The following is a 26,294-nucleotide window of genomic DNA, read 5'->3' as shown; positions in this document are numbered from 1 at the left end:
TTTTCGATAAAACCCGTCTTGCTGATATAAGAACATCCAATGCATATGGATGGTTCCGACCTAGAATATGTGGACATCTATAAGTACCTAGGTGTCTGGCTAGACTGTAAACTTTCCTTCCAGACTCATATCAAACATCTCCGATCCAAAATCAAATCTAGAGTCAGCTTTCTATTTCGCAACTAAGCCTCCTTCACTCACGCCGCCAAACTTACCCTAATAAAACTGACTATCCTACCGATCCTCGACTTCGGCGATGTCATCTACAAAATAGCTCAACAAACTAGATGCAGTTTATCACAGTGCCATCCGTTTTGTTACTAAAGCACCTTATACCACTCACCACTGCGACCTGTATGCTCTAGTAGGCTGGCCCTCACTACATATTCATCACCAGACCCACTGGCTCCAGATCATCTACAAGTCCATGCTAGGTAAACTCCGCCTTATCTCAGTTCACGGGTCACGATGGCAACACCCACCCGTAGCACGTGCTCCAGCAGGTGTATCTCACTGATCATCCTTAAAGCCAACAACTCATTTGGCCACCTTTCCTTCCATTTCTCTGCTGCCTGTGACTGGAACGAATTGCAAAAATCGCTGAAGTTGGAGACTTTTATTTCCCTCACCAACTTTAAACATCTGCTATCTGAGCAGCTAACCGATCGCTGCAGCTGTACATAGTCCATCTGTAAATAGCCCACCCAATTTACCTACCTCATCCCCATATGTTTATATTTATTTACTTTTCTGCTCTTGTGCACACCAGTATCTCTACTTGCACATGATCATCTGATCATTTATCACTTCAGTGTTAATCTGCTGAATTGTAATTATTCACCTACCTCCTCATGCCTTTTGCACACAATGTACATAGACTTTTTTTCTACTGTGTTATTGACTTGTTCATTGTTTACTCCATGTGTAACTATGTATTGTTATCTGTTCACACTGCTATGCTTTATCTTGGCCAGGTCGCAGTTGTAAATGAGAACTTGTTCTCAACTAGCCTACCTAGTTAAATAAAGGTGAAAGAAATAAATAACATTTTATGTATTTATAATAATAATAAATAAATATGGATGTCCGGTAAATTTCTCAAACATCCGGTAAATTAAAATCCTGCCGGTCATGGTGTCCACCGCCTAATTTTCCTAATGGAAACCCTGCCCAGGCTACATGTCTGTTCCTTACACTAATCCTCTACACACATCCTCTGAAAGAATACACAAGCAGATTACATCAAATAATCACAGTCCACATTGCAGCAATAGAACAGGAAAGGGTGGGAACTGCCCTCTGATTTTATTCTCCTCTCAGGGTAAAAATGGACCTATGGATTTCACATTTTTTTCTGCAGAGTTAACAGTAGAGGTCGAACGATAATGATTTTTCGATACCCGATACCGATTATTGGAGGAACAAAAAAAAAGCCGATACCGATCAATCGGCCAATTTTTTAAACATTTATTTGTAATAATGACAATTACAACAATACTGAATTAACACTTATTTTAACTTAATATAATACATCAATCAAATCTATTTAGCCTCAAATAAAAAAATGAAGCATGTCCAATTTGGTTTAAATAATGCAAAAACAAAGTGTTGGAGAAGAAAGTAAAAGTGCAATATGTGCCATGTAAGAAAGCTAACGTTTAAGTTCCTTGCTCAGAACATGAGAACATATGAAAGCTGGTGGTTCCATTTAACATGAGTCTTCAATATTCCCAGGTAAGAAGTTTTAGGTTGTAGTTATTATAGGAATTATAGGACTATTTCCCTCTATACCATTTGTATTTCATTAACCTTTGACTATTGGATGTTCTTATAGGCACTTTAGTATTGCCAGTGTAACAGTATAGCTTCCGTCCCTCTCCTCACTCCTCCCTGGGCTCGAACCAGGAACACAACGACAACAGACACCCTCGAAGCAGCGTTACCCATGCAGAGCAAGGGGAACAACCACTCCAAGTCTCAGAACGAGTGACGTTTGAAACACTATTAGCGTGCAACCCACTAACTAGCTAGCCCTTTCACATCGGTTACACCAGCCTAATCTCGGGAGTTGATAGGCTTGAAGTCATAAACAGCGCAATGCTTGACGCACAATGAAGAGCTTCTGGCAAAACGCATGAAAGTGCTGTTTGAATGAATGCTTACAAGCCTGCTGGTGCCTACCACCGCTCAGTCAGACTGCTCTATCAAATCATAGACTTAGTTATGATAACATAATAACACACAGAAATGCGAGCCTTAGGTCATTAACAGCGTCTGCTAAATGACTTAAATGTAAATGTAAATGTAATTAATATGGTCGAATCCGAAAACTATCATCTCGAAAACAAGACGTTTTTTCTTTCAGTGAAATACGGAACAGTTCCGTATTTTATCTAACGGGTGGCATCCATTAGTCTAAATATTCCTGTTACATTGCACAACCTTCAATGTTATGTCATAATTACATAAAATTCTGTCAAATTTGGTGGCCCAAACTGTTGCATATACACTGACTCTGCGTGCAATGAACGCAAGAGAAGTGACACAATTTCACCTGGTTAATATTGCCTGCTAACCTGGATTTATATGAGCTAAATATGCAGGTTTAAAAATGTATACTTCTGTGTATTGATTTTAAGAAAGTTATTGATGTTCATGGTTAGGTACACATTGGAGCAACGATACGCACCGCATCGATTATATGCAACGCAGGACACGCTAGATAAACTAGTAATATCATCAACCATGTGTAGTTAACTAGTGATTATGATTGATTGATTGTTTTTTGTAATATAAGTTTAATGCTAGCTAGCAACTTACCTTGGCTTACTGCATTCGCATAACAGGCAGTCTCCTCGTGGGGTGCAACGAGAGGCAGGTGGTTAGAGCGTTGGACTAGTTAACTGTAAGGTTGCAAGATTGAATCCCCGAGCTGACAAGGTGAAAAATCTGTCATTCTGTCCCTGAACAAGGCAGTTAACCCACCGTTCATAGGCCGTCATTGAAAATAAGAATGTGTTCTTAACTGACTTGCCTTGTTAAATAAAGATTAAATAAAGGAGTAAAAATAAATCGGCGTCCAAAAATACAGATTTCCGATTGTTATGAAAACTTGATATCGACCCTACTTAATTGGCCATTCCGATTAATCGGTTGACCTCTAGTTAACAGTAACCTCTTACGCACACAGCACCATGCTCTACTCTCAGGGCACCTCTGGTCAGCACAGTCCTAATGCACAGACATCAAACAGACATCAATAGGAATGCTGGGGGACCATAGGGAGAGTTGATTTCCCTCAGACAAGCCATTACATTAAGCACAGTGCCCTCAGTTCTGAAACTGATTGAAAAGCTAGAGTAAGACGAGGCAGGGAGAGGCATGCTCCAACATGTCATGTCAGTGTTTCCCCTGTATTCATAAAATGTTTTCAGTGTAAACTTAAACGACTAAAACCAGATATAAAGTATGCATCAAAGATAATGAGGGTACATATTTTTAAATAAGATAATCATTGAACTATTGATTTTGTTATAATGTTTGAGTCACTCAGATAGCATAAGAACACAGCATAAGCCATGGCAAAATGTGTAGAATTGCATGAAATTTGCTTAAAGGCAGCTGTCCAGTGTTTCCAGATTAATATGACCTATAATGAATTACAATATGAGTAAAATAGTTTTCCTTCCAAAAAAAATGTAATTAAGTATGCACAGCAGCTTTTCTGTGTTGGAATGGTTTAGGCGTACGCCAACAACAGAATGGCGTGGGCATATACCGGTCATTAAAAAAATGTAATACGAGTAGACCACTGATTGGTCAGCTCAACCTCATTAGGAGTATTACATCATACTCCACGAGGAAATAGCAAGCTCCAATTTGTGGTTTGGCCACAAATACGAGTATAGGATGAGTCAACAACATTATTTCAATATGAGGATAGTATATAACAGAATATTACATTTTAAAAGTGAGATTTTCACTGGAAAGTTACTTTAAAACTGCACATTTTCCCTCAGTCCCATGGCAAAATGTGTAGAATTGTAGGAAAGAATTAGCAAGTTACTAGAGTAAAGTCAGCATAAATATGGAAAACATCAGATCATGATAGAAATTTAATTTGGTGTTAACAGGTTACACTAGCTAGCTAACACTACTTTAATTTGCTCATCAAAAGAACCATCAACTCGGGTAGAAAGTTGTCAGCGCCTGATTCGTCATCAGCTCAACAGTATAGCTATCATTTAGCCATTATAGCTAACCATCTTTTTCTGCCCCCGGTGGGAAAATGTCGATGTGGCTGTAATTTATGCTTTGGCCACAAATTCAAGTACAGGACGAGTCAACAACATTATTTTGTAGTTAACAGAATATAAACTTTTTAAAGTGAGATTTTCTCTGGCCAGTTACCATAAAACTGCTAATGTTATCTCATCCCCATGGCAAAATGTTTAGAATAGCATGAAACTAGCTATAAAACTGTAAAATGTTTTCTCCGCCATATGGCAAAATGTGTAGAATTGCAGGAAATTAGCTTTAAAACTGCAAGATTTTGTCTCAGCGTCCAACATCTAAAATGTTTGGTGGAAATCCTAGAGGAAACACTGTATTTTTCTCACCTTTATTTAACCAGGTAGACCAGTTGAGAACAAGTTCTCATTTATAACTGAGACCTGGCCAAGATAAACGCAAAGCAGTGTGACAAAAACAACACAGAGTTACACATAAACAACAGTACAGTCAATAACAGAAAATAAAATAAAAATAGACAAATCTATGTACCGTGTGTGCAAATATAGAAGAGTAGGGAGGTAGAGGCGAAAATAATTACAATTTAGCATTAATACTGTAGTGATAGATGTGCAGATGATGATGTGCAAGTAGAGATACTGGGGTGCAAGAGGATAAGTACAAATATGGGGATGAGGTAGTCGGGTGTGCCATTTACAGACCGGCTGTGTACAGGTACAGTGATCGGTAAGCTGCTCTGACAGCTGATGTTTAAAGTTAGAGAGGAAGATATAAGACTCCAGCTTCAGAGATTTTTGAAATTTGTTCCAGTCATTGGCAGCAGAGAACTGGAAGAAAAGGAAGTGTTGGCTTTGGAGATGATCAGTGGAATATACCTGCTGGAGCACGTGCTATGGGTGGGTGTTGCTATGGTGACCAGTGAGCTGAGATAAGGTGGGGTTTTACCTAGCAAAGAGCTATAGGCTGACTACACCACTCGTGTCACGTGCATGAGCTTTGCAAAATAAATGTATAAACCTATATTATTCAATCATTGCACCCACACTGCTCACGCATCTGCGTTGCCAAGGGCTAAAATAGAAGTCAGTTCTATTTGTAACGCAGATCGCGCTGCAAGTCCTGCCTCTCCCATCTACTCATTGGTTTATAGAAGCAGGTACCAACGTGCGATTTCCTCATTGTTTATAACCACGTGGGTGACTGAAAGACGAACAAGGTTAGTGGCGGTAATGCACCTAATTTATGAAAGTTACCAATCGCAATATAATGTCAAGAGAAGAAAAGGCCTAAAAGATGACTAGAAACAATTCGGCTGACCGTTTTGTGTGTGGATTAATTGTCAGAGTAGAGGACCTTGTGCATTTCAGGTAAAATAACAACTCAATGTTTATATCCCAGGACAAATTAGCTAGCAACAGCAAGCTAGCTAAATAGGTCAAATTAGCTAGCAAGTGCAAGCTAGCTAACTAAATTGCCATAAATGTTTAATGCTTTTCGACCTGTCCCCAAATTAATGTAATTGGTTCAGTTTGTTTTGATATTTTAACCTGCGTGTCGTGATCGCTTTTGGTGTTGGGGACAAAATAAATGTATGCACGATGGCGCACGTGCTCAGATGGTTTGGGTTCCATGTTATAGATAACCTGGAGCCAGTGGGTTTGGCAATGGATATGTAGTGAGGGCCAGCCAGCGAGAGCATGCAGGTCACAGTGGTGGGTAGTAAATGGGGCTTTGGTAATAAAACGGATGGCACTGTGATAGACTACATCCAGTTTGCTGAGTAGAGTGTTGGGGACTATTTTGTAAATGACATCGCCAAAGTTGAGGATCGGGAGTATAGTCGGTTTTACAAGGGTATGTTTGGCGGCATGAGTGAAGGAGGCTTTGTTGAGAAATAGGAAGCCGATTCTAGGTTTCATTTTGGATTGGAGATGCTTAATGTGAGTCTGGAAGGAGAGTTTACAGTCTAACCAGACACCTAGGTATTTGTAGTTATCCACATATTCTAGGTCAGAACCGTCCAGAGTAGTGATGCTAGTCTGGCGGGAGGGTGCGAGCAGCAATTTGTTGAAGCGCATATACTTAGTTTTACTAGTTTTATAAGCAGTTGGAGGCCACAGAAGGAGTGTTGTATGGCATTGAAGCTCGTTTGGAGGTTTGTTACCACAGTGTCCAAGAAACAAGCTGAAGTTATACCTCTGTATAAGAAGGGGATAAAGTCTGACCCTGGGAATTATAACCCTGTATCTATCCAATGTGTAACATCAAAGATCCTGGAGAGAATTGTACATGAGCAAATGTATGAATATGTTAACAAACAGGGTCTAATGTATGATTTTCAATCGGGTTTTTAAAAAACCATACTCCACTGATTCATGTCTACTTTACTTGACTGACTTCACAGGAAAGAGATTGATGAGGGAAATCTGTGTGCAATGGTACTGCTTGACCTACAGAAGGCCTTTGATACAGTTAACCACTGTCTCCTAATCTCCAAACTGGAGGCACTGGTGTTAAGCAGTATCCCTCTAGGCTGGGTAAAGTCCTATTTATCAGGAAGGGAGCAAGTAGTAGAGGTTAATGGTTCACTGTCTCAGGCAAAACCAATGAGTTGTGGCGTTCCGCAGGGGAGCGTTCTTGGGCCTCTGCTGTTTTTATTGTATATTAACGATACGAAAGATGCTTGTTCTTGCCATCTTTTTCTTTATGCGGATGACTCTACACTTCTGGTGTCTCATGAAAAAGTACAACTATGTTGGAGAGCATACTTAGCACAGAGCTTACTAACATTAGCAAATGGCTTGGAGATAATAAGCTATCTCTGCACTTAGGGAATACTGAAGCAATTCTAGCTATTGCCCTCATTCAATGCCATTTCGACCATGCTAGTACTTCCTGGGTTGGGGGCTTATCTAAACTCATGAAGGGGAAGCTCCAGATATCCCAGAATAAGCTGATCATGGTAGTATTGAAGGTGAGTCCACGTACTCACATAGGCAGGAGCTGCTTTCAGGAACTAAACTGGCTGCCTGTGGAGGCTGGGGTGTCCCAGATTAGACTAGGTTTGGTTTACAGGAGTATTTATGGTCCTGCGCCCAGATATCTAAGTGATTACTTTCCTCGTGTTAGGGATGCACACAATCACAGCACCAGATCAGGTGTTGCTGATATGTGCTTATACAGGTTCAGGAATAATGCTGGGAAAAGTACTTTCTGTCATGTTTTGTCATTTATTATCATGTCTTGTCCCCGTGCTTCCCCTTCTATTCGTTTCCCTCTGCTGGTCTTATTAGGTTCTTTCCCTCTTTCTATCCCTCTCTCTCCCCCTCCCTCTCTCACTCTCTCGCTCTCTCTTCTCTCTATCGTTCCGTTCCTGCTCCCAGCTGTTCCTATTCCCCTAATCAATCATTTAGTCTTCCCACACCTGTTCCCGATCCTTTTCCCTGATTAGAGTCCCTATTTCTCTCCTTGTTTTCCGTTCCTGCCCCGTCGGATCCTCATCTATAATTCACCGTGCTGTGTCTATGTTTTGCCCTGTCGTGTCGTGTTTCCCTCAGATGCTGCGTGGTGAGCAGGTGTCTGAGTCTGCTAGGTTCAAGTGCCTTCCCGAGGCAACCTGCAGTTCTCGATCAAGTCTCCAGTCTGTTCTTGTCTTTACGAGTAGTATTATGCTTTTTGTTTTGTAAAGTTTCTTACTGGATTAAAAACTCTGTTTTCGCCAAGTCGCTTTTGGGTCCTCATTCACCTGCATAACACTTTCTTATATACTGGAGCCTCAGAATGGAATGAGTTGCCTCTGTCTATAAAAACATAGTCCTCTCTGGACAGCTTTAAAAAGAAAGTAAAAATATGTTTGATGTCTTCTGTGCCCATGTGAATATGATGTAACTGGAATGATGAGATAGGTGTTCTTCTTCTATGTTTTTGTTTTATTATTTCACTGACGTACTGTGTTTGATCTTGTCTAGCCATCTTGTCTCAAAAGGACCACAATGGAAATAAGTCCCAGACTGTATTGTGTGTTATCCTCGATGATTTTATTCATGTGCATGTAAGGCTTTTAAGTTTTATATGTGCTTATTTTTTTAAATGGTCAAATTAATAAACTAAACTAAACTAAAAAGGGTCAGATGTATACAGAATGGTGTCGTCTGCATAGAGGTGGATCAGAAAATCACCAGCAGCAGCAAGAGCGACATCATTGATATATACAGAGAAAAGAGTCGGCCCGAGAATTGAACCCTGTGGCACCCCCATAGAGACTGCCAGAGGTCCGGACAACAGGCCCTCCGATTTCACACACTGAAGAAGTAGTTGGTGAACCAGACGAGGCAGTCATTTGAGAAGCCAAGGCTATTGAGTCTGCCATAAGAATGTGGTGATTGACAGAGTCAAATGCCTTGGCCAGGATGATGAAGACGGCTACACAGTACTGTCTTTTATCAATGGCGGTTATGATATCGTTTAGGACCTTGAGCGTGGCTGAGGTGCACCCATGACCAGCTCGGAAACCAGATTGCATAGTTCTTGTGTCAACATGTTTGCCTATTAATTGTCCTGAGCCCTTTTCAACAGTGTCACAAAGGGAATAGCCAATAATATTGTTTGTTGTGGGTGCAATGGTATTGCAACATTCGTAGGCACTCTTTAAAAAGCAAAGACTGTGGAATTCTCTATAGCCTCCAGATAGTCACATAACATTCAGCCATACTACATTCCAATCCACAATAATATGGGGGAGGAGTGTCATTATTTTGACCAGAAATGCACAGCATAAGGAAAATGATTGCTTGTGAAATAAGCATTAAGAATCCCTAAATGACACTCAACTTAATAGGGTGAAATGAAGTTGCAAAAAGCAGGGTCATAAACAGTATAAAGTCAATTGTAATTTTAATGAAAAGTTGTCATGACTGTGTTTATGACAGCTGATTCTGTTATGCAGAAGGGTTCAGGTAGTGTTAAATAATAATCATACTCTGACTGACATATTGTAATTTGTCTATTGCCTCCATGTAGCATATCACACAACTATCACATCCTTAACCACGAACTGAACCATCCAACACCCTATTCAACATCGGATTGTCCCCATGTTGACCACAGAGCCATACAATCATTATCCTACGACATTAGCTTGATTCACCTGCTTTTGTTGATGTTGTTCATCCTGTCACTTCTTCCGTTTCGGGAGACTTTTGATGTTGCCAAGATTGCCCCCCTCATAGGCCCTAATACTGTATTTTTTAGCAAGCAGCATGCTATAGTACCCACATTTATGCGGTGCCGTGAGAAATCGAGTGTAATATATTCCCCATCTGATGGCTTTCGTGACGCAATAATGTAACGTTAGCAACCCAACATATTCAAGACTTGAGCCTTGATAGATGTTTATAACGTCGTTATAGCTCCGTTGTCAACATGCACGTTCATACAATTTTGACATTTTTCAGATGGAAGGTTGTAGCTAGCTAACAAGTTAACATTTTAAAAATACTATCTCATTTTCAAACACATTACTGTTACAAAACATGAATCAAAAAGTTTACGAGAAATCCATGAAGAATTGTGTGCTTTCTGCTTAAACCGTTAACACGCACGCTAACGTTAGCTAGCTAACAATCGATGGAGTTTTCCTAGCTACAATTCACTGACCAGCTCATGCTTCCTTTTCGTGATAAAACGATGCCCAAATCGTTATAATTAAGCGTTTAACTCTGCTTGATTCATGACAAGAAAAATAGAATAGTTAGCTCCATTTAATGACTTAAATGTAAAATGTAAATGTATTTAAAGTTGTGAAAAATGTGTATTTTAGTTTGTGCTTGGTATTATCTTCCATGATTGATTTACCACTCAGCTTCTGTTCTAGTCTCTTCACGGAGCACGCTATCTTCAGGCAAGCAAGAAACGTTAGCTAGCTAGCCTAACATTAGCCAAACTAGCATCAGTCTTCTCGAGCAACAGTGCCTTCTGAAAAAGTTAAGTGACAGACCAGTCTCGCGCACCACCCACCAGACACACTTCGCCCATCAAATTTCGTCACCGCATGTCTACATAATATCATGGGCAAAGAACTATAAGAACTATCTATATATATATATATATATATATATTTATTTATTTTATTTATTTATTTTTTTTTTTTAACTTACCTTATGCTGTAGTAACTCATGTTTATCCACGGTTGCTATGGATCCCAGCTGGTGGTGGCCTACTGGTGCAGCAGACAACTTTCCTTGACACGCTTGAAAAATTGTTCCCCACAGCCCTAGTTACCGCACATGACTACAACACAGTGTTGCCAACTCCTCAGTAAGGAAAGTAGCTATTGGCTGTCCGAGAAGTCGCTAAATGACGCCATCGCCTAATTTGCATAATTGGCCATGTGCATGTAATTGTGATGGATGCTGTAGGAGAGAGGAATAAAGTCGTGGGAGATACAAAAAGTTAGTAAAAAACACCCTGAATATGTTTAGAACTACAAATTAACTTTATAAGAAGCAGTGCGGCTTGGTTGGGTTGTGTTTCGGAGGACGCATGGCTCTCCACCTTCGTCTCTCCCGAGCGCGTACGCGAGTTGTAGTGATGAGACAAGACAGTAACTACTAACAATTGGATACCACGAAATTTGGGAGAAAAAGGGGGTAGAAAAAAAGGAAAAGTTTATAGTTTTTTTATGTCACAATTCCAACCCTCCTCCTTATCTGGACTTGGGACCGGCAAAAGTGACCCAAAAGAGACACTGGCGGAGTTACTTAATTGTTTATTTAATTTTTTGTTTTTTTTTTTAGTTTAGTTTTCTTAATTTGATTTGGTTTTTAACCTTAGGGTCCACTTAGGAGGCTACAACAAGTCACAGTAAAACATGAACATTTTTAACCATAACATGTTTTACATTTTTAATTGTATACAATCTACATTATCAATCTAAATGGACCAAAAAGAGACAATAGAAAAAACTGTCAATGTGAGAAAATTATGGTAACTAGTCTGGCCCTAATTCAGGTTAATAGTTGTTTTTTTACAGACTCGCCTCCACACACACACAGGCTGTGCTGGCTCACAGAAAGAGTGGGTCATTGTCATTTTGGTCAGGGCTCTCTATGGCAGGTTCAGCAACTGAGGGAGCTGACTTAAATAAGTAAGCAGCTGATGCGCCAAAAAGCAGCAAAACATTATCAGGCAGCTGGTGCTCATAGCAAGCCTCAGACAGACAGCTTCAGTCCATATCGACTGTACAGGATGGAGTTAAGGGTCTGCAAGGACATCCGATTTCTAAGTTTGCTTTTTACCACACTCATCTGGCTGAATACACTCTCGACTCTCGCTCTACATGCTTCTCCAATGTGATCACATGCCAGCATGGAACAGTGTTCAGCGATAGCTAATGCCATGGTGGCCTCAGCCTTTTTTGCAGAGTAAATTTTTAAAATCATAAATGGCAGCTTGTTTTGGGTGGAACTGTTATAAGGCTTTGCCCTTTGAGTATGTTTTTGAGTTGTGTTTTTTACATCACTAAGTTTGGCGTAGAAATCAGCCTTACAATACAGGCAGTATGCCTTTGTATCATCTCCAATAAACGGCTTCAACCAACCTTTGAATTCAGGTTTTAATTCCCACTCCTTTCTGTATTTTTGAGTGTACATTTTATACTGAGACATGATAAGCTAGCCAGATAGATGTTTAGCTTATGTCACAGAGAGGCAGACACACAGTGGACAAGGTGAGTAAGTGACTGAGGCAGTGTGAGTCAAATGCACTGATTTATTTTAGACAAAGAACATTTTACATTTGCATCCCGCCCTGAATGTAAGCCAGGGCAGGATCAGCCAGCGGCAGCTTCCCGCATGCGCAATCCATTTGCAGTCTGGACGGGGAGGGGTGAACATCTCCTGCTCTGACTGCAGCTGGGAGGGACTGCTGCGCGAGGACTGGGCCGCCTGTGAGTGCTTTGGGACGGGGTGGGGCCCACGGCAGCACCCGCTGCTGGTTGAGAAGAGTAAGAATGATACATGCTTTTACGTTAGCCTCCAAAAGTCTCCAATAACACCAGAAAGTCGCTAGTCGATTTTTTGAAAATGTGACGATAGAGGGGTCTGAATACTCGCCAAAATATAGCAACAAAGTCACTAAGTTGGCAACACTGACAATAATATTGGATGGCAAGTTATATAGGCTGAGTGATTGGACAGGTTTCTTTGCTTCTGCATGACATGTTACCACACATGTAGGTAGTAAATAGACCCCTCTACTTATACCCAAGTTACTAGCTAGTGTTGTAACACTCACACCACAGAAATTCATTATGTATTTATGTTCAATTGAAAAACAACAACAAAAAATTAAAAAAAGATTTAATGTGGACCCAGGGTACAAAGAAAACAAGAACCTAGACAGAGCCACATCCATAATGGGCTGAACTACCAACTGCACATGGACAACATGCCAAGTTATCTCAAGCAGCAAAACAATTGAGTGGACTCGATAATATCCCGAGTAGCAAAACAATTGAGTGGACTCAATAATATTATAGTCATTGCAACATATCACTTTCAATCAGTGGACTAATGTATTCATGTGGTGTTAACTACAATTCAGTGTTAATTGCAGAACATGATGATATAACTGTCAATATTTACAGTTATATTGATTAGATGCTAATCAGTGCCTCCGCACTTGAAAGATAACCTCGGTCCCTCAGCAACCTCATCCGCCCTTTCCTCCTCCCCCATGTAACCTTGACTCCATATTCCCTCTCTGGGGTGTCTGTTGCTAAAATCTCTGAAATCACGGTGTGTGGCGGGGTCATCGGCTGTGACACAGGCAACAGGAGGCGAAGAAAGGAGGAACTACCATCATGGTGTAATTCTGGAGTCTCTACATCAGGTGGGGACAAGACATTGTCCGTGCCAGGGGTGTGGTGTGTTGCTGAGTCAGGAGTCCGAGCAGAGCATGACGCTGGGCTCTTGCAATGTCTGGCAACATTGGCAGCTGACGTCCTAAGAACCCCCACACATCTGCTAGAGGTTGATGCTGCATCTTCCGGTGTTATCTCTGACAACCGTCTCCTCTCAGCTGTCCCTTTCCTGAGAGAAGTTATCAGTGTTGGTGTCTACGTTTCATCTTGATTACTTAGGTACTCTGTACTTAGAGAACCGACCTTATGCGCTTGCAAGGAGAGATTGGACTGTTGACCTTCTCTGAAAAGATAAGGCTTGGAACTTGCAAATACAACTTTTTTTCTGGATAACTGAGAACTCCTGTCAAGAATTATTGTTGCAGAGAGGCACTTCTTCCTCCCTCGCCTTCCTCTGCGTGCAGGGGGCGGTAGTTGATCAAACTGTGGACTCACCTAAAATTGAGTGAGAGACTAGACATCTTTGAACATGTTAGTTATACATTATTTATAGTTTGAACGGACAACATTCAGAAGATAGTAAATAATGACATTAAAAACATGATTGATTATCATCATACACATGATCAGTTATGCTAAACTGTGATTACCCCAAAACTACAGGCTGTGCAGCTGTTCTGTCGCTGCTCCTCAACCAGAAATGACTTGGGATTGAGTACGCCTCTCACTTGAGGCACGTTGTGGTATCTGGCGTCATCAAGTGGTGGATCAAAAAACAACAGCGACGGCTTCTGTGAGTTTGGAAAATATGTCTTTCTTGTTTTACGTGGCATCAGAGATCATGGCTGAGGAGCTGATGCGATCAAAAGAAGGTGAAATATAAGGTGACGTATCAAAGTAATGCAGTATGGAACAGATGTGGTATATAAGAAACGTTATAACGCTATAGCTTGCTTTGGGTTAAGTAGCTAGTTAGCTACAACAAAAATAAGAGTGAAGTACCCTTCCATGAACACAGTACGGCTTCGTATATCACAAGACGTACCTGGGTGTATACTGCATGTCAGAAGTAGCTAGTTATCAATGTTTTGAATAAATACTGTCAGAATCAGGAAGGACACAGATTTGGCATTTGCTCCGCTGTCCTCCAAGTCTTGTGGTTAACATAATGGCTAAAGCTGATTGGTTTTCACATCCACTGGGTTCAGCCCATTGGATATGCAAAGACCACATGACCGGAATCGCAAATACTGCGCCAAAATTCAAACCCCCTTTCACACTGAATGAAAGGAGGTAGAGATCTAAAAACTACCTATCAACTTTCATTTTCGATTGTCATTGTTTAATTAAGGAGTCAAGTAACCCAGAACAAAAGCGCTTCACCATAATATGAAGGTTTGTTATTTTCAACATGGTTAAAGTTGCTAAATAACTGGATTAAAGTTAGCTGGCAAACTAAACACGCTAACTACTACCGCTAGCTAGCTAACTACTAGTTTACGTTATTTTGGGGAATATTTTTCTACCTTTGTATGTTAGCTAGCTAACTATAAACCCGTGGATTAGCTAATTTAGCTAACACCATCATGTTCTAGAAGACTGCGTCATAACCATAGCTGATATTTGAAAGACTGGTATTTCTATTCTAAAATCGTTAAGCTAGCTAGCTATAGTAACAATTAGCTGTCTGCTTTATTTTTAATTGAACCAATCCAAAATATTTTAGTATAGTTAAGTTAGCAAGTTAGTAGAGTAACGTCAGCGCAAATATGGGAAACATAAGTTCATGATGTGATCCATATCCGAAATACATTTAATTCGGCGTTGTTACCAGGTTACGCAAGCTAGCTAACGCTACTTTAATTTTACCATCATCATCTTGGATATTTTTTTGAACTAACAGCTTTTGCATCGACAATCTTGCTTGCTTAGTTGCAGCATATCAACTCAGGTAAAAAGTTGTCAGCACCTGATTCGACATGAGATCAGTTTCGCTATCATTTAACCATTATAGCTAACTAGCTCTAATCTAACCAGCTTTTTCTGCCCCATGGGAAATGTTGTTGTGACTTTAACGTTACCTGTTATCTCTTCAGACATCAAGTGAAGTCAAAGGGCCAGCCTCTGTAATCTGAGCAAAATGAAACAGAGCCCAAGAAGGCCCCTTATCCTTAGGAGGAGGAAGCTTCCTTTCCAGCTAAATGAACCAACACTTGATGGCTCAATTGAGGAGCCGGATGGACTACGACACAAGGAACCATCCACATCCAAACCCTCAGGTGGCCAGTGCTTTCCTGATGGCATCCGCATCATGGACCATCCCACCATGCCTGGCACACAAGTGGTTGTCATCCCCAAAACTGCAGACCTTCAGAGTGTAATTGGGGCCCTCACTGCCAAGGGGAAGGAGTGTGGCTCTCAAGGACCAAACAAATTCATCCTTCTAAGTGGTGGCGGCTGTATCGAGGATGGTGCAGATTCTTTCTGTCAACCTAGCTATATGAGAGGATGCAACTCTGGTAGGGGTAGCATGGCTCTTGTCACACAGCTAGAGAAGGCAACACCAATGGACTGCCTAAAGGATACTAGGACTTTGACTACAATTAAACCATGTATGTTTATTTTCTTTCATGATTTTGGGTTAAATTACCCTCCACTTTTTAGGTGTTGTTTAACTGTTTGATGAACATTGTTGATGCGCACAGTTTTTATTATTTCACAGTGAATAGGGACCTTGATTGCAGTCCTCTAGATGACAGCCTTACTAACATCCAGTGGCTTGGGAGGATGAATACAGACGGTCTTGACCCAGATCCTGCTAAAGCTGCCAACAAAGAGAATCATGACACTTGCCAACAGATTCTCCAGGTTTGGCTCCTCTTTTAGCTTCTCGGTGTGACTGTCAACGGACGTATGTAAACAGTGATGCTCAAGGAGGGTGTCACCGGCAACGTGTTATATGTTTATCTAGAATGTTTCAAGTGTTGCACTCAAGTGTGATATTAGTTCTGTGTACTTGGTGCTTTTGTTGAGTCTTCAAAGAGTAGTATCTAAATAGGCCAAACAAAGCCAACCTCTCTTTTGTTCTGTTTTGCACACAGTCACAAAGTGAGCGAATGGAAGCACACAGGGTTGTCAAAGACCCCTTGTCAGAGAGACCACCCTACTCGTACATGGCAATGATTCAGTTTGCCATCAACAGTAAGAAGAGCAGGAGGATGACATTGAAAGAGATCTACACTTGGATTGAGGATCACTTTCCATACTTCAGAAAGGTGGCCAAGCCAGGCTGGAAGGTAAACATCCACAATAAGCCCTTGGTCACAGAACGATTTTAATGGTGTCACTGTAATAGTTGAGGACAAGATCGTGTTACAATAGAAGCAGAAGAATACCCCTTAAGCACCCAACAAAAACTTGTATACTTGCCAATGGCATAAGCCACATCCTCTTAGTTTGATATTGTCTATGCTCCTTGACAGAATTCCATCCGCCACAATCTTTCCCTGCATGACATGTTCATCCGTGAGACAACACAAGATGGCAAGATCTCCTACTGGACCATCCGCCCAGAGGCCAATCGCTGCCTTACTCTTGACCAGGTTTACAAGGTCAGCATGATACCCACTTTTCTGTTCTAGGTCATATTTTGTCGCTGGCCAATTACAACTATGGGACTCCACAAAAGGACAAATCCCTGCATATAACAGTCTTAACTCTGATATTTACTCATCTCTATGATAACTCTGTCCCTTTTGACCAATTGTCCACCCCCACAGACTGAGTCTGATCCAACTTCCATCTCGTCTCGGACCATGCAGGTCTGTGAACAACATGTAAGATCGTTTTACCCTTCTTTTCATCTGTGGCAGTCAGTCAGGGAGGACAGGACAGTCGGAGAGAGGACAGGACATGCTTTCCATCTGCTCTTGTTTAGCTCATTAAGCTGACAATTAATTTCAGGGGAGATGCGAGGTGTAGGCAGAGAGGCAGACATCACAGGACCACCGTACATAGTAACTTCTCCTACACAGGTCGAACTCATGCCGTCTTCATATGTTGTCTTTGAGAAGAGAAAGGGACCATTTCAATTAGAATAGTTGTGTTGGGAATAAGAAGTTAACATCTCCATTGTTTCCCGCAGCAACAAAAGAGAATTGCTCCGGAAATCAAGAAAACATCTGCCAGTGTCCCTGGTGAGTGAGGGAAAGACGTGGGGGGAAACAAGCAGCTGGACAATTACCAAACCTTTGAGAGTTGGAAGTTATTGATGTGTAGCTGTTGCCTCATTACATTTTTTTCTGCCATCCATATGTTCAGAGAGGAAGATGAAGCCCCTTCTTCCTCGTGCAGACTCCTACCTGGTCCCCATCCAGCTGCCTTTCACCCAGTCACTCTTCCTGTCCTCATCCACACAGCTCCCCCTCTCTGCCCCCCAACAGAAATCTAGCTCCTCAGGGGGGGGCAAGAGGGTCCGTATAGCTCCTAAGGTAAAGTCTCACCATCACCATACGTTTTTTTTTTTTTTTTTAAGTGCCGGGAGGTTACTTGATTCTCTATAGTTATTAAATTATAATACTCTGGGACTGTGTGTTTGGCAGGTTACGTACAGTGATGCCTCCACGGTGATGCTGTATGCTCCTCCAGTTGAGATGAAGGAGGAGCAGGTCTGTGTGCCCCTGACCTCCGTTGCCCCTAGGGCTGTTCTGACCAACACCAGGAAGGAAGTCAGTAGCTCCCGTCGCAAGCAGCGCCTCGTCCTCCCTTCCAATGAGGAGCCCGTGCTCCTCTTCCCTGACAGCACCTTCTTCGACTCGGGCCTGGCCTCCGACGGCTCCGCCTTCCAGGATGCAGAGCTCGATCCCCGGCCGGAGCCTGACAGCCCCTGCAGGGAGTTCTCTTTCAAGACCCCCATCAAGAGCAGCCACCCAGCCTCCTCCACCCCCAGCAAGCCACCCACTGTACTGTTAGAGCCCTGGAGGGTGACCCCGCTGGGCAAGGAGAGAGGCGGCATGCTGGACTTCAGCCCCATCCGCACCCCCGGCCCCAACTTCACCCCGCACCGCCATGACCACACCCCCTTCAGCTTCAGTAGCACTCCCTTTAAGGACCTGCCCTTGTTCAACTCCCCTCGCGAGCTGCTCACCTCTGCACACTCCTCATCTGCGGCTGGCCCCACCGACACCTGCTCCCCGGGGCCGAAGCGTCTGCAGGGCTGCTCCAGAGTGCTCCAGATCGGGGGTCCCTCCACAGCTAACCACTCCCTTACGGAGGGCTTGGTCCTGGACACCATGAACGACAGCCTGAGCAAGATCTTGGTGGATATCAGCTTCTCTGGCCTGGAGGATGATGATCTGGGTATGGGGAACATCAGCTGGTCTCAGCTCATCCCTGAACTCAAGTAGCCACTGCCGAGCAGAGAGCACGACCTCTTCAAAGTTCTTTGCTAGATGAGACTATGGCATCCTCATTACCCAAGCTGCTCACATCATCTTCCAATCTGTAAATGTGGGAGTTTTTTTAACTTTGATTTTTTTTTTTTTGTCGTTGGTTGCTTTTGTCAAAACTAACCAGTCTTTTACCTCTCTCTTGGTTGTGTTTCATGCCACAAGCTTAAGTGACCATATTTTGATTACAATTCACTGCCTCCCACGATAGTCTTGAAGGAACTACTAGAGAACAGAAAAGTATGTTGATGTGTAGCCTGCATAGAATATGTATGTTAATTTGCACATTTTGTAATATGTTTTGCTCTTTAAAATGTACATTTATACATAGATAAATCATCAAACTATCCAGTGAGACCGACGCTACCATGCTAGAATATAAGATGTGGTGCCTGAGCCAGTCTCCATTTGATTGGACCTCTGAAAGGATGTAACATGATGTACAGATGATCAACCACCAATGAGAGAAAGTAATAAACAACTAGGACTGTCTACACCCAAAGGAGATGCCATTTTTGATTGACCAAGTCAACACTTATTCTAGTGCACTTTTGTAACTTATTCTAGGCATGACAATGTCCAATCTGCTTTGTGAATTTTTAGAGTGGTAGTAGTTTCTTACTCACTATGTAAACGCATAAAGTCATATGGTGATTGTCTTCTATTCCTGTGTTACTCCGTCTGGGTAGAAAGGAAATATATTTGAATTTTAGAAAATGTTTGAATTGTCATTGGAAGTTTTTTGGCTAGAAGGTTTAAACATTTAATGCATGAGTTTATGGTTTTATCTTGATCAAAGGGTCATAGTTGTTACATTTGTATATGACCAATTCTCAATGATGTATGGCTTTTTCTGGTTCTTCTCAGTTCCTTTGTTAGCTGTGCTTGTGGTGGACATCAGCTGATATCTCAAAGTTCTGTACAGAAACCCAGCCTAAAACCCCAAACAGCAAGCAATGCATGTGAGTACCAAATACCAGAATGTCAACATTTGCTGATGATCGTCATTTTAAATGTAAATAATCCACACAAAACATCTATCGTATTCAAAGCGTAAAATTACACCTCATTAATTAAAGTAAACAAAAACAAGTGTTTTTTTTCTGCAGAACTAACTTTCCCAGCAGTGAATGTTGTAGAGTTAATGGCTCATTTTCCAAATCTAACATGCCTTGGTATTTACATCCATATACAATATGGAGGGCACAGCAATGGGTGTCTGTCCGTCTAGTCAGTGTGTGAGTAAAGAGGCGTCTTTAGTAGGTCGGAACTTCCTGCTGAGCCACCTCCAGCAGTATCTGGAGCTGCTTACTGCAGTAGTCTGGAGAATAGAGAGACAGTCCTGTCAGTGACTCGCAACAGCCATAACTATCCCACACAACACCCTCATCTGACATTTCTGCTATCAGTAATTCAGTATGATGACAATGACATTATAGTGGCATGATAAGGATGTGACTTACTGAATATTTTTCTCCATCGGGTGGGCAGGTGTGAGCGGTGCACGGTCAGGTAGTAGACAGGGATTCCAGACAGGGTGAGAGCACAGCTGCCCCCTGTGTTCCAGGGGTCTGAGTACAGAGACAGCCCAACGATGAAGAAGCACACCACTGTGAAGGTGACTGCAATGGCCAGTGGCACCTAGTAGACAGAATTTTGAGCTGATCATAGGAATAAAACTAGGTAAACGGTCAAGAAACCGCCAACTAGTAAGTACCAAACAAGTGACATTAGTTCATTATAGTAGTCATAGCAACCTTGAAGGGTCTTGGGTGGAGGGGGAAGCGGTAGCGATGGATGAGCATCCCCATGGTCGCCATGGCAATGAAGAGCCACCGAGAGAAGGAGGCAAAGTTGATCAGCTGGAATATCTCTCCTCTTGCCACCATCACTACCACCAACGGATACTGCAGGAAGGACAACACAAACATCTCAACTGGACCATGAAAGCAAAGCATAGACCTACCTCATCAACCCAATAAGGACATCCCCACAATACAGATGTCTGTAAAGAGACTAATAGGGTTAGCAAGGATGACTATGGGCAGTAGTAGTAGACTATACCAGTAGCAGAATAGCAGGCAGAGGCGTGTTTCTACGGATATGGATCATTGAGAAGAGGACTGGCCAGTGTCCCTCCCTGGCCCCCACGAACAGCATCCTGCACCACGGACAGACAGACATCTCGTGAATAAAGCCAGCCAAGCGTACATCAAGGGGTACATTTCTGAATTACGAGAGTGCAGCATTATTACCTGGGTGCTCCAAAGAAGCCACCGTTCAGCGCACCAAGACAGGATACAGCTACCAGTACAGGAATCACAGAGGCCAAGCCGTGAAGCGCACGATTGGCAAACGTCTGCGATAAACAGACAGCATATATGAGACTGACATGCAGTTTACTTCATATGCAGTTATTTTCCGTCTCTTAGCTTTGACCATCTGGTGCCACATTACTGACCACAGCCACAGCGTCAGACACAAGAAGCTCCTCTGCTGTCATCATGGTGTAATAGGCCACGTTGACAAGAACGTAGCACACAGTCACAGTCACCATGGAGAAGATGATTGCCCGTGGGATGTTTCTGACAAAATAGAGCAGACAAACTAAGACATGAGGTTACTTGATTATTTGTGTGGAAATAATTGGTAAATTGTTTTTTAAATATAAAATACCTATTTGGGTTAATGATCTCCTCTGTGACAAAATTCAGATAAAACCTGCGGAGAAAGTAAAAGATGTTAATTTATCAGTTAACAGTTCTTTATGGATAACACAACAATGGTATGATATGGGGATTTCTTGTGCACTGTTTACCATCCACCATAGGCATATAGACCAGAATAAAAGGCCAATGGTAGCTTATCCAGTGTTAATGTATCAATCTCAAAGCCATTCTGAAAGTTCTCTGTCTGTCCTGGGGAGGGGAAAGAGGAAAATGAGTTAGCGGGGTTTGATTGATTAGGGTCCTGTGTATATTGTGTACATCGTGTATCATGTAACTCTACCAAAACCACTACCCCACCTCTGGCTAATGCCGTGATGCCAGGAACGATGATTAAGACCAGGGCAAACATCTTGATGAATGTCAGCGTGACCTGGGTGCGAGATGCCAGGGTCACACTCCAGCAGTTTATCGCCACCACAAATGCTACAGTGAGAGGAGGAAGATGAACCTTGTTGAAATAGTATACCATAGTAATCAAACGATTCACAAAGTCTTATCGGTTGTATTTTATCACTCACTCACTCCAAGGATGCTGACCAGTTTAATCAGTGCTGTGGGAGGAGCACAAGGGCTGAAAAAGGGATCCACCACATAGCGTCCGAACGCCAGGGACACGTAGGATGCGACAGCTGGCCTTTACAGTCCACATGGAGTACAGTATTAAAGTATTAGAAAAACTGGTAGTAAACTATACTGTCTCCTAAACTATTCTAAGAGTGTATGCACAGAGACACGGAGATACAGGCTGCTGACCTGATGAATAAAAACTCTGCCCAGAGACGCAGGAACGCAGGCAAGGGTCCTAATGTCTCCAGCAGATAGGTGTAGTGGCCCCCTGACTTTGTAAAGGTGGTTCCCAGCTCAGCATAGCACAAGGCCCCTGGACAAAGGGAAGAGACAGATGACACATCTCCCACAGGGCATAGGCGTCAGTTCAACGTAAAGTTTTGATTTACATTTGGCTGAGTTGTCAACTAACGTGAAATCACAAATGTCACCAAGTCATTGGATTCCTTGGGTGAAAAAAATACAAAATTCCCTTAGTTGATTACTTTTTTCAAATCCAGTCAGTTTTCCCACATTGAATTTGCTGATTGAAATGATGTGGAAACTATGTGGACTCAACAAGTTTTTGCTCAGGAGACTGGGATATTTTCTATTGTATAACGATCTTTATACATTCAGGAAACATTTTTTTTATTTTTTTATTAATTATTCGGTGCATATCATTAGTTACAGCTGTGCTTATAGCTGTGGTATAATAAAGTTAACTGGGTAATACCTGGGAAAGGTCAGGCATACATCCACCCCATGCTACCCTTTTGATCTGTTTATTTGGTCAGCCATAGGCTATTACCCTATAAACAGCCGTAATGAATAATACTGATCTTCATTTTATCACTTTTATTCCTAAGAATTTTCCTGATTCAAACTTGTAGTCTATTTGAGGTTTAAAAAGGCTTCTGAAGTTTAATTTCCACTGAAATTTCTATTTCAGACTTGATTTGCATCAACCCCTACAAAAATGGCCATTAATTATAATCCACAGGCTCATTTTCCTGCTGTAGCAAACTGGCTCAAATTAAGATCCAACATCTGTATATTAACCCATCAGTTTAATGGTAAACATTTGGACATCTGTGCAAGGACTCATATACTTGAAGGTTAATAAATGCTTTAAATTATGTTAATGGTACAAATAATAGTGGTGCATGTATGACAATAAATGGTACAGTGAATGATCTGGCCAAGGTCCACAATCCTCTGGTATTTGCACATGCGAACAAACCTTTGTACCTATAAAGTAACTTTGACTTATTGTTTAATTATTACCTTAATTAAATAAGATGAGTCAAAGTTACTTTATAGGTACAAAGGTTTGTTCGCATGTGCAAATACCAGAGGATTGTGGACCTTGACCAGATCATTCAACTACGTGAATACATCCAGCACAGTTTACTGCCAGCGAAAATACGGTGAGTACTAGATTACACCTCTGATGTAGCCTTCATTTCCATTAGAAGAGTGAATGTTGTGTGCTGTCTGTGAATTAAAGGGGCAGTGCAGTCAAATGCATGATTTACCTGTGTTTTATATATATTTCCACACTATGAGGTTGGAATAAGCTGTTTGAAAAGACTGCCTGAAAGTTCAGCTTGTTTTGCCCTGCCTGGCTACATCACCGGGCAGTGTAAATAAATAGACCAATAACAATAATATACCTCTCTGCCAATAACAGCTAGTTTTCAGGTTACATTCCCTCCCATTAGGCTCCTCATTCAGACCTTTCCCATACAGTCCAAGCAAAATTCTTGTGAGAAATTGCTTTTTGCTAAGAAGCTATTTTTGTATATTTTTAACCATTTTAATTGAGGAAAAAATCACAGTAAGGTGCTTCACTGTTACCTAGAAATGTTTTAATATTGAGATAAAAATGTCTGCATTGGACCTTTACAATACTGAATCTGACTGATGTGTGAATATCTAATACAAATGTTTCAAGACGGATATTGTGTTAGCATCTGCCACTCTCAAACATCACAATTATGCTCCTCTTGCTCTCATAGGTACCCAGTACCTCTTAAAATGACAGTTGGTGCTTACCGAAGGTGGAGAGGACCCCACACAGTGCCCAAACCACCAGTGACATCCCCACACTACCACTGTTGATCAGAACCCCTTTTGGTGCAATGAAGATGCCGCTGCCCACCACGGTACCGATGATGAAGGAGATAGCCGGAAGCAGACCTATTGTCCTCCTCAGGTGGATCACTTCATCTTCTTTCTTCTCCTTCACCTTATCCCCCTCTTCCTTCGACTGAATTCCATCTATGCCCATGCCTAAGCAGCCTTGAAGGTGTGAACACACACCTTGTTTAGATAGCCAGCCTTACACCAACACGTTCCAGTGAATAAATCAAATACCAAAAAATTACGTTTAAGCAGCAAAAATCCCTTCACATTCCAGTTTAAAGAAAACACATAAGTAGTTAATTTAAGTGAACAAAAAAGTATTCTCTCTTTATGAACTCAAAAATATAGTAATTCCCTTTATGGATAAACTATAAAATTAACATATCCCTTTTCTTATACTGAAACTGCTTGTTTGAAGATGAAGATTGCTTGATGTAGAGGACGAGTGTGAAAGACGAGACAAGCTAGGGGAGGGTGACAAGCCGAGTGGAGCTGTATGAGCTGAACGGGTAGACTAGTATACCCCTCACACTTGCACAAGGCCCTTTCCCCTGAACTTGTTTTTTATCCCCTCATTGGCTCTTGGCTCTCATTGGCTCTTGCAAATCAGCACAGCCAGTAACCATAGAAACTCACCAATCCTGCACAAGCAGAAAACAAAGCCAGCAGTCTTCCCAAGCTTCAACAACATGAGTAATTAAGGTAGTTTAGATGGCCAAAGCCATGGTGCATTCATTGTAGTGTGTGTGTGTGTGGTGTGTGTGTGTGTGGGTGTGTGTGTGTGTGTGGGCGGGTGTGTGTGTGCGCGCGCATGCACTAAAGTTTTTTGGGGTCTCCGTGTTTGTGTGTGTGCCGGTGTGTGAAGTTTTGCTTGTGTGCACAGCTATAAAAACGGAATACCATGGGGAGAGAACCCAAACACCCCTTGTAGCGGCAGCTGTACAAATAACAGGGGGGTCGCTTACAACAACAACTTCACAACAAAGAAACTATACATGCTATAGGAGCAGATGGCCTAGTTGATGTTCTCACTAATATCCACAAAATATCAGTATAATTCATTCAGAACCAAATCAGAACCAAAGAACATCCAATTTGAAAAAAATGTCAACACTAAAATGGGGTTGAATGCAACATCAAACAATTGGCATGTCATTTCTGTCTCTCTGCACACACGCCTGATGAATAAAACCAAGGTCATGGAGTTTGTCCCTGTGTGTGAACTGTGAAGTATTTCTGACATGAGCAAAGAAACTTCAGCTTGAGATCACATGTGAGGGATCAAACTGCAAACTGTGAAAAAAATGTATCTGGCCTCTCTTTCCTTAACGCTTGGGAGACTGGCTGCCCATTTCAGTTAATCCATCGCTTGGCTCCCTATTGTTAAAAATCTTTCAACACAGCAGTTAACAAAGGCATTATAGCTGCTTTATTTTCATTTGACATGTTTGTTGTAATTGCATGTGTTGACAATGGTTGTCAGAATTTCCGGGAAAATAAGTATCACAATATTTTATTTTACCACTATTTTACCACTCTACACCATCACATTATGTGATTTGAATAGTACAGAAAGGCAAAGTATGCCATTTTTTTCTACTTTTCATGGTTATTGAGCTGAAAGTTGTGAGTGTTTGAGAGAGATCCCTACTGCTATGAAAAATAAGTATTTCAAACATCAAGTCTAATATTTAGAACCTTCTAAATCTGTCTCAACAGAAAATTAGTAAATTAAAGTCTCTTAACACGCAAACCTTACTTTGCGCAGTATAATCAGCTCATGGCATAGTTATTTTGAGTTTTTCCAACTTCATTGCTTTCTGTCCTTGTCTTACAAAACACTGACGCAAATGCGCCATTGTTCCAGAGATACCACAAATCAATTATCATTCAGTGGTTATATTTATGAATTAACTAATAATTGAATATTAATAATATTATTAAATCTGCTTGACAACATTCATTTTTTGGGGAATTGCAAGCATCTTTTGGGGGATGTCAAAAGAGGTCTCAAACGATCATCTGGAACCCCACCATTCCGGCACGCCGGGCGAGCTAAATCAGTACACCTGGAGGTTCACACGTGAATAAGAACGCAAGTGATTGGCTGCCTTGTGTTCATGAGTAATCTCCAAAAATGATTGTTGGCGAATGCGGAAGCAAAATAAGAGCATGTAGATTGCCTCAGAATGTAAACAAATTGGTACAAGGCAGGTACCACCGTTTTTTGCAATTAAACTTACCACCACCACATAATTGACGGCATGTTTCACATATTGGTAAAAACGTTACTAATGTTTGTTTGACAGTCGG

General features: G+C 41.6%; 3 protein-coding genes and 1 pseudogene across 8 annotated transcripts in view; 1 reads left to right on the top strand and 3 right to left on the bottom strand.

Moving 5' to 3' along the window:
* Positions 1–10,543, bottom strand: part of tulp3 (TUB like protein 3) — a 46,786-nt gene extending 36,243 nt beyond the window's left edge. Inside the window, exon 1 of one of the 2 annotated variants that reach the window (XM_046296995.1) lies at positions 10,407–10,543. In XM_046296995.1, the coding sequence (XP_046152951.1) occupies positions 10,407–10,426 (20 nt within the window). In that variant the 5' untranslated portion in view covers positions 10,427–10,543. Of the gene's footprint in view, positions 1–9,397; positions 10,235–10,406 lie in introns of those variants that run through there. The other variant, XM_046296994.1, reaches the window with a different exon arrangement.
* A 2,048-nt stretch (positions 10,544–12,591) lies between these two features.
* LOC123994430 lies at positions 12,592–15,168 on the bottom strand (annotated as a pseudogene).
* LOC123994428 (forkhead box protein M1-like) lies at positions 13,882–19,643 on the top strand. 5 transcript variants are annotated; one of them, XM_046296988.1, is made up of 9 exons: positions 13,882–13,995; positions 15,208–15,723; positions 15,834–15,979; positions 16,213–16,407; positions 16,594–16,722; positions 16,891–16,947; positions 17,256–17,307; positions 17,432–17,601; positions 17,713–19,642. In XM_046296988.1, the coding sequence occupies exons 2-9, from the start codon at positions 15,252–15,254 to the stop codon at positions 18,514–18,516; spliced, it is 2,025 nt and encodes a 674-aa protein (XP_046152944.1). In that variant the 5' UTR covers positions 13,882–13,995; positions 15,208–15,251; the 3' UTR covers positions 18,517–19,642. The 5 variants fall into 5 exon arrangements, with proteins under 5 accessions (XP_046152944.1, XP_046152948.1, XP_046152947.1 ...); XM_046296992.1 differs by lacking the exon at positions 13,882–13,995 and adding an exon at positions 14,164–14,506 and having other exon boundaries at positions 15,208–15,630; positions 17,713–19,643; XM_046296991.1 differs by lacking the exon at positions 13,882–13,995 and adding an exon at positions 14,166–14,506 and having other exon boundaries at positions 16,891–16,932; positions 17,713–19,643.
* On the bottom strand, positions 19,599–24,512 carry LOC123994429 (cystine/glutamate transporter-like). The gene is made up of 12 exons (XM_046296993.1): positions 23,892–24,512; positions 22,041–22,167; positions 21,806–21,921; positions 21,585–21,710; positions 21,377–21,476; positions 21,235–21,279; positions 21,020–21,143; positions 20,814–20,917; positions 20,623–20,719; positions 20,316–20,465; positions 20,022–20,199; positions 19,599–19,879 (listed from the first exon to the last, which is right to left on the bottom strand). The coding sequence occupies exons 1-12, from the start codon at positions 24,124–24,126 to the stop codon at positions 19,815–19,817; spliced, it is 1,467 nt and encodes a 488-aa protein (XP_046152949.1). The 5' UTR covers positions 24,127–24,512; the 3' UTR covers positions 19,599–19,814.
* Positions 24,513–26,294: the final 1,782 nt, after the last annotated feature.

This window comes from Oncorhynchus gorbuscha, linkage group LG14 (genome assembly GCF_021184085.1).
Source record: "Oncorhynchus gorbuscha isolate QuinsamMale2020 ecotype Even-year linkage group LG14, OgorEven_v1.0, whole genome shotgun sequence".
NCBI lineage: Eukaryota > Metazoa > Chordata > Actinopteri > Salmoniformes > Salmonidae > Oncorhynchus > Oncorhynchus gorbuscha.
Note: the sequence above shows the minus strand (reverse complement) of the source record. Positions and strands in the feature narration are given on the sequence as shown.

Bases quoted from the DNA above. Each gene is read 5' to 3' on its own strand.
- LOC123994428 (XM_046296988.1), top strand. From the start codon at position 15,252: ATGAAACAGAGCCCAAGAAGGCCCCTTATCCTTAGGAGGAGGAAGCTT. The intron at 15,980-16,212 runs GTTTGGCTCCTC...TTTTGCACACAG, and splicing joins CTTGCCAACAGATTCTCCAG to TCACAAAGTGAGCGAATGGA. The intron at 16,723-16,890 runs GTCAGCATGATA...CCACCCCCACAG, and splicing joins CTCTTGACCAGGTTTACAAG to ACTGAGTCTGATCCAACTTC.
- LOC123994429 (XM_046296993.1), bottom strand. From the start codon at position 24,126: ATGGGCATAGATGGAATTCAGTCGAAGGAAGAGGGGGATAAGGTGAAG. The intron at 21,922-22,040 runs GTCAGCAGCCTG...TGGACTGTAAAG, and splicing joins GCAGAGTTTTTATTCATCAG to GCCAGCTGTCGCATCCTACG. The intron at 20,200-20,315 runs GTTGCTATGACT...TCTGTCTACTAG, and splicing joins TCCACCCAAGACCCTTCAAG to GTGCCACTGGCCATTGCAGT.